Source organism: Lolium rigidum, chromosome 5 (genome assembly GCF_022539505.1).
Source record: "Lolium rigidum isolate FL_2022 chromosome 5, APGP_CSIRO_Lrig_0.1, whole genome shotgun sequence".
Classification (NCBI taxonomy): domain Eukaryota; kingdom Viridiplantae; phylum Streptophyta; class Magnoliopsida; order Poales; family Poaceae; genus Lolium; species Lolium rigidum.
In genome coordinates this window covers 18,023,589-18,031,491 of record NC_061512.1, presented here as the reverse complement: position 1 = coordinate 18,031,491, position 7,903 = coordinate 18,023,589, and the positions used below count along the sequence as shown (strand labels likewise).

At 42.3% G+C, this 7,903-nt stretch overlaps 1 protein-coding gene across 1 annotated transcript; it reads left to right on the top strand.

Moving 5' to 3' along the window:
• The first annotated feature begins 2,189 nt into the window (after window positions 1-2,189).
• LOC124655682 lies at window positions 2,190-4,130 on the top strand. Its single transcript, XM_047194540.1, has 2 exons — window positions 2,190-3,019; window positions 3,115-4,130. Exons 1-2 carry the CDS (start codon window positions 2,190-2,192, stop codon window positions 3,866-3,868), a joined length of 1,584 nt encoding a protein of 527 aa, XP_047050496.1. The 3' UTR covers window positions 3,869-4,130.
• The last annotated feature ends 3,773 nt before the right edge of the window (window positions 4,131-7,903 follow it).

Sequence of the window (7,903 nt, the reverse complement as noted above, 5' to 3'; positions counted from 1 at the left end):
ATCGCGTCGGACCCAAAAGAACACAACGTTGACAAGGACTTGTACCAGGTGTCGCTGCCGGAGCTCGCCATCCACCGGCGCCGCCCCAGGAGCAGCCTATGGATTGATCGGAGGATTTGGGAGAGCGAAGAACAAGAAGAGAGAGACGAGAGAGAGAGGGGGGAAAGTGAGGTATGTGGGAAAATAGTGACCCACATATGGGTCAGTTTTGAAACAGAGCGGACGCATGCGGACGCGAAATGGTCATGCGGTCAGTCCGCTCAGACGCAAATCTAACGTATATTTGGGTAGCAAATGCCTCTCTCCGAACGCAACAGACATAAAAACCGAAATACATCTCCCCCACTGGAGAAGTGTCCAGACGCAAACAGACGTAAAAAGAAATAAAACCAAAAATGGGTCCCGCTATTGAAGATCGCCTAAAGTAATCCTGGACTGTCCGTGGCAAACCCTATACACCGAACAGGTCGACGCGTACCGCGAGCCGCACACCCCGCGCGCGGTACGGGCCGGCCCAGTTAGGTGCGGGCTGCCTCCTTTTTCGATTTTCCTTTTCTTTTTCTGTTTCTTATTTTTTGTTTTTTTTCCTGTTTTCTTTTTTCTGTTTTCTGTTTTCATTTTTCTTTCATTTTTTCTGTTTTCTTTTTTTTTACTTTTATTTTTCAGATTCGAAAAATAGAAATATTTAAAAAAATTAAAATTAAAAAATGTTCAAATATAAAAAATTATTCAAAATCTGAAAACCGTTCAAATTTAAAAATCGTTCAAACATGAAAATTGTTCAAACATGAAAAATGTTCAAATTTAAAAATTGTTCAAACTTGAAAAATTGTTCAAACATGAAAAATGTTCAAATTAAAAACCGTTCAAACGTGAAAAATGTTCGAATTTTGAAAAATATAATTTTTTGAAAAATATTTAAAATATAAAATCGTTCAAATTTTAAAACTGTTGAATTTAAAAATGTTCATATTTTGAAAAAATCTTGAAAAATAATTTCATAAAAAATGTTAGATTTTAAAAAAGAAAAATATTAATAACAGAAAAATACAGAAGAAAGAGAAGAAGAAAAAAAGAAAAAAAAACGTACCTGAGCTAATGGGCCGCGGCCCAAACTACCCGACCTGGTCGCTAGGGGTGTGCGGCACCCCGCATGCGCCGACCAGGTCGGCGTATAGCAGGGCGATTCCTATATGCCGACCAGGTCGGCACCTGCACCGCGCCGCACACCCCCGCGCGCGGTTAGGCGAATTTCACTGTTTTTTCTCCCTTTTCTTTTCTTTTCTTTTCTTTTCTTTTCTGTTTTCTGTTTTCTTTTTCAGTGTTTCTTTTTTTTGTTCTCTCGTTTTATTTTTTGTTTAAAATAAATTTCCAAAACTTTTAAATTTTGAAAAATGTTCAAGATTGAACAAATTTGAATGAATTTCAAAATTTGAACAAATTTTGAAATTTGAACAATTTTTGATTTTGGAACGATTTTTAAATTTGAACGAATTTCGAAGTTGGAACAAAAAAAATTATCTTGAACGAATTTGCAAATTTGGAAGAATTTTGAACAAATTTAAATTTTGATCGATTTTTTAAATTTGAACAAAATTTTAATTTTGAACATTTTTTTAATTTTGGGCAATTTTCAAATTTAGAACGAAATTAAAATCGAACATTTTTGAAATATGTAGACAGAAAATTTTGAACAAATTTTGAAAACATAACAAGCCATGTAAAATGTTAGTTTTAAAAACAAAACTCTAAACAGAAAAAAGAATAAGAATAAGAAAACGAAAACGAAAAAAGAAAAAGAGGTTTACCTGCTGGGCCGCGGCCCAGTTAACAGCCGGGAAGGTGGAGGGTGTGCGATAACTCTTTCTTGCCGATCAGGTCGGTGTATAGCACCACCCGTATAGCAGTCCCCACTGTCCGTATCAAAATGGTCGTTTCTGTAACGGGCCATGCCAAGCACGCGTCCTGGGCCCGTTAACCAGCTTCGGAGCCACACACAAAAATTAATATTCTTCGCTAAAAAAACCATTCCTTACCTACGAAGCTACCTAGCCGCCGCCGGCTCCTCCTTCGATCCCAAACTCCAGCCGCCGGCTCCTCCGTCGACAACCCGTCACCAGCGGGAGCCTGAAAACCGCCGCCGCCTCCCTGGGAGTTCGAAATCGAAGATCCCCCGGACCGCGAGGTGGATGGCCGGCGTCGAGGTGAATCCCGCTGACGCGACCGACGAGGACGCGGCCGCCGCTCGCGATGACGACCCGCAGCCGCAGGTGCCTCGCCTGCCGGACGACGTGCTCGCGCACGTCCTCCGCCGCGTCCCGCCGCGCTGGCTCGCGGCCTCGCGCTGCGTCTGCCCGGACTGGCGCGACGCCGTCGACGGCCGCGGCCTGCTGCTTACCGACCTGCTCCCGCTCTCGTTCGCCGGCCTCTTCATCCACTTCAACGAGCACAAGTTCCCGGAGTTCTTCGCCCGCCCATCCTCCTCCTCCTCCTCTACGGCGGTCAGCGGCGACCTCAGCTTCCTGCCGTCCGCCAGCCCCGACTGCGGCCACTGGTGGAACGAGGCGGACGATTTCCGCGACTACCACATCCAGGATCACTGCAACGGCCTCCTCTTGCTCAGCAACAACTGTGTGGTGAATCCTGCTACGCGACGGTGGAATGCTCTGCCGACGTGCCCGGCCAAGGAAGCCGCCGGCAACGCGCGGTACCATGGCCTTCTAGCCTACGATCCGATGGTATCGCCTGATGAATACCAGGTTGTCATGATCCCTGCCTTGTTCTACTGCCCTGAAGCTGGCGAGGTAGACCCCTGGATCGAGGAATCTGAATGGCCGCGCAAGATATATGTGTTCTCATCAAACACGGGCTGTTGGGAAGCGAGGCATTTCGTCCGAGAAGGGGATGCTGCAGGGATCGTCGGTGACGATGGCAAGATGCACGTGGCTTACTGGCGATGCAGCGCAGTCTATCTTCGAGGAGCGCTTTATGTACGCTGCAATGCTGATTTTCTCATGAGGTACATACTTCTTCCTTTTTTTTTATTTCATTTGACTATTATCTTACTGAAGATTTCATCTTCAAATAGTGGTACACCATGATTTCATTCTGCAGAATATCACTGTCTACCAATACATACAGTGTAATTAAACCACCTGCGGGTATCACAGAGAAGGAGTACTACACACATGTTCAGGTTGTAAGATCAGAAAAGGGGGTGTACCTTGTGGAGCTTGATAAGCATTATGATGATAAGTGCTGCCTTCGAGTTTGGATACTCGATGAATCGTGTGGCCAGATGAAGTGGATTCTGAAACATGACAAAGACCTCAAGCCCCTGCTAGGTCACCGCGTTTACCGACGAGCTCACTGGACCTTAGAAGATATTAACTACAAATTGTTCCTTTCTTCTGGATTTCAAGAAGAAAAGAAGAAAGCAACGAGTGAAGAGAAATTTGAATGGAACTCTGACAGTGATGAGTATGAAAACATGGTTGACCATTGTTATTTAGAAGACAAGAAGAAATCAGTAGTTGGAAAGGAATTGGAATGGAACTCCAGCACTCATAATGTTTTTATGGATGAAGATATGGTTGAACAGTGCTACTTGGGTGAAGAGTATTACGATAATATATATCATGAAGACATCAAGATACTTGGGTTTCACCCATATAAAGAGGTTGTCTTCTTGAGTGCATCGGAGCGGACTGGACTGGCATATCATTTGAATGGCTCCAAGATTGAAATCTTAGGAAATATATACCCACAGGATTATACACATTTCAAATCGATACCTAATGAACTGGAGAAAATCAAATCTTTCCCATACACACCATGTTGGATTGAAGAGTTCCCTGGAAACAATTAGTCTAGAAGTTCATTTCACATAGGAGCTTGCCAACTATTTTAGCAATGCGAGAAATGGCTTGCAGACAATGTTTAGTTATCTTTAATTTCCGTGTATTTCATAAAGGGTAGGTAGTTTCTGTTGGAAAAGAGTTACAATTATCTACCTGTATCAAGCTTATGGTTAGCTTCAGATATCTATCTACAAGGCAACATGTAAGTTCACTGCATTTAAACGCTGATGGATTTTGGGATGCCAGTAACTAAATGGATTGCATTGTAAATCAAAGGTGTACTTTCGACTTTTGTATCATTTTCTCGTATGTGCTGCTCAAATGTTTCCAACTTCTTTATCAACATGCTGAGTCAAATTGACAGCTTGTAATTGTAGCAAAACAAGATGTCAGATTGTGCTCCTGGCTACTACCACTCTGGGTGTCTTGGTTAAGTTGCTAATTCGCATCCAGTGTCTTGTCCTGACCGTTCGGGTAGCCAAGAAGAAGCAAGCAAGCAAGCACTACTGGGTTTCTTCTGTCCTTCCTGGCTGTGCCATATACCTATGCGTTGTTCCTTGCAATATTTTTTTCACCAGCAATATGCAATGCATAGATAAGACACGATACAAAAATTAGTGCAGTGTATAATGTCTTAAGTGAAAGTAAAAAATTTGTATTTGAAAGCAATCCAGATGATAAATCTAAGAGTGATGCTTCAGTCTAAATAGTTTTTGCACATTCTAGTGGTATTTGATTGGTTTAAAATCTAGACAAGCAACATTTGAGAGTAAAAGGTCTTCTTCGTTGTGAGCACAGTCCCATTAGTGGAGTGTCTACTTGTGAGCAACTCAACTTTACCTGACATGTGTTCCCTCGTCAACGCCTATTAGTGGACTTCTTGATCAGCACAAGTTCCCGGAATTCCTCGCCCGCCCTTCTTCCTCCGCTGCCGCCTGCCGGCGCCCGCGCCATCAGCGGCAACCTCAACTTCCTGCCCTCCGCCAGCCCCAATTGTGGCTATTAGTGGCAACGCTCTCAGGGCTGTGATTGGAAAAACTACAACATCAAGGATCACTGCAACGGGCTCCTCTTGCTTCATAATAACTGCATGGTCAACTCAGCCACTCGGCAGTGGATTCTGCCGAAAGGCCCGGCTAAGCGCGGTGGTGGGAATGTGAGGTACCGTGCTCGGCTAGTGTATGATCCCACGGTATCGTCCTACTACAATGTGTTCAAACTTCCCACTCTCGCTTACTACTGTCGTAGGGCGGAGGTAGACCCATCGATGGAGGAATCACAATGGCCGCCATCCGTGTGCAAGATGTTTGTTTACTCGTCCAAGTCGGGCTATTGGGAGCAGAAGGATTTCGTCCGAGAAGGAGATGCAGCAAGGATTGCTGGTAAGCTCCGAGCGGGTGACAGCGAACTCTCAGCTGCCTATTTTCAAGGAGCACTTTATCTACACTATCAAACTGATTTCCTTATGAGGTATGTACATGCTGTGTTTATCATCTTTATAATCCGACGTATGCCTTACTCATAGGGTTTTTAATATATGTTTGCGCAACGATTATTTGACTTTACAGAGTATCATTGTCTAGCAATACATACAGTGTAATTAAACCACAAAAGGTTTGTACTTCGTGGCACTTGATGCGAGCTCGTGTAGGGACATGTGCTGGCTTCGAGTTTGCGTCCTTAATGAATCGTGTGGTCAGATGGTGTGGATGTTGAAGCATGACAAAGACCTTAAGCACATGCCCTGTCAGCTCTTCCGCACACCCGTTAAATGGATCTTAGAAGATATTAACTACAGCATGTTCCGTGATTTATCCGAGTTTCAACAAGACAACAACAAAGAAACAACCAAGGGGAAGTTTCATTGGAGCTCTGATGGGGATGTTCAAGACACAAACATGGTTGATCATGGTTACTCATTAGAAGACGCGAGAGGATTATTTTATGACATTGAGTTACTTGGATTTCACCCAAATGAAGAGATTGTCTTCTTGAGTGCATCACAGCAGACATGTCTGGCATATCATTTGAATGGCTCCAAGATTGAAGAAATAGGAAATATATACCCAAAGGATTATTATTGGTTCAAAGAGTTAGCTAATGAAAAGGAGCGTATCAAGTCTTTTCTATACACCCCATGTTGGATGCAAGAGTTCCCTGGAAGCAATTAGTCTAGAAATTCATCCAACATATGGACCTACGTTATTTGACCGAGCGAGTGTAATAAACAGCTTGCACAGGATGTTGGACATATGTTATTTATCCATTTATTTGAGTGGCGTAATAAACGGCTTGCATAAGATGTCTGAGTCATCTTTACTTTATGTATTTATGAGGAATGGTTAACTTTTAGTTGATTATTTCTACTTGTACCTGTTTTATTTTCTTTCTGAGCACTATTGATTTTATATGCCATAATCGGAAAATCGGCTAGTTTCTCTTAAGTTATGCATTGTTAGAAATAAGATTGAAAGCTTAGGGAATATATACCCAGAGGATTATACATATTTCAAATGGTTACTTGATGAAAGGGAGAAAATCAAATCTTTTCCATACACCCCATGTTGGATTGAAGATTTCCCTAGGAACAATTAGTCTAGAAGTTCATTTCACATAGGAGCTTGCCAACTATTTGAGCAATGTGAGAAATGGCTTGCAGACAATGTTTAAGTTATCTTTAATTTGTATGTACTTCATAAGGGTTGGTAATTTCTATTGGAAAAGAGTTACAGTTATATTTGTTTGTTTGTTCTGTCATGAGTACTGCTAATTTATAATTGTTATTAATGCTTGCTATAGAATGGTTTATCAGCTAGTTTCTTCTCTTGAATCTAGCACTCAAGATACCACTTGTATCAAGCTTACGGTTAGCTTCAGATATCTATCTACAAGGCAATACATAAGTTGGCTCCATTTAAACGCTGATGGATTTTGGGATGTCAGTAACAACATGGATTGCATTGCAAATCAAAGGTATACTTCCGACTTGTGCTTCATTTTCTCGTGTGTACTGCTCAAATGCTTCCAACTTCTTTATCAACATGCCGACTCAAATTGACAGCTTGTAATTGTAGCAAAACAAGATGTCTGGGTACTAGTACTACTCTGGGTGTCTCAGTTAAGTTGCTAATTCGTATCCAGTGTCGTGTCCTGACTGTTTGGGTAGCCAAGAAGAAGCAAGCAAGAACTACTGGGTTTCTTCTGTCCTTCCTGGCTGCGCCATATGCCTAGGCGTTGTTCCTTGCAATATTTATTTCACCAGCAATATGCAATGCATAGATAAGACGCGATAGAGAAATTAGTGCAGTGTATATGTCTTAACTGAAAGTAAAAAAATGTATTTTGAAAGTAATACAGATGATAAATCTAAGAGTAATGCTTCAGTCTAAATAGTTTTTGCACATTCTTGTGGTATTTTTTTTTGCGAAAATTTCACACATATATTAATAATAATTAATAGTAGTACAAATAGCCCAAAAAGTAAATAAAATTACAAATAGTTATTTAAACCATCTAGCGACGACTACATACACTAGTACAAGCCAAAAGCGATTTGATTGGTTTAAATCCAGGCAAGCAACATTTAAGAATAAAATGTCTTTGTTGCGGGCACAAACTTTGAGTCACTGACTGACATGTGAGAGGAGAGTCCACTTGTCAGCGACTCAACTTTACCTGACCTTCCCTCGTCGATGCCGTCGTCGCTAGAGATTGAGAAGTGGATAGCATCTTCTTCCACGATTTTAATAGCAGCCGCCTCAACAGCCTCGGCAGCGTGCCTGGCATTTTCTCAAGCTCGAAGACCACGAGCGCTCGCTTGGTAAGAGACCGTAGGGGAGCGAAAATGAGAGGGGGAGAAGAATTCCAGAAGCACAGCTAGCGTTATCTCCGCTCAGTTTGGGGGCAGTGTCAGAATGGGAGAGGAGCTTCAATGGCCTTTTTTCTTCCAGTACGAAGCACTGAATCTATGCTCGTGTTTTGATTAGGTGGTATTTCCCGTGTGAGCGAAATACATATGCTCCCAAGAGAGATCATGATTATAG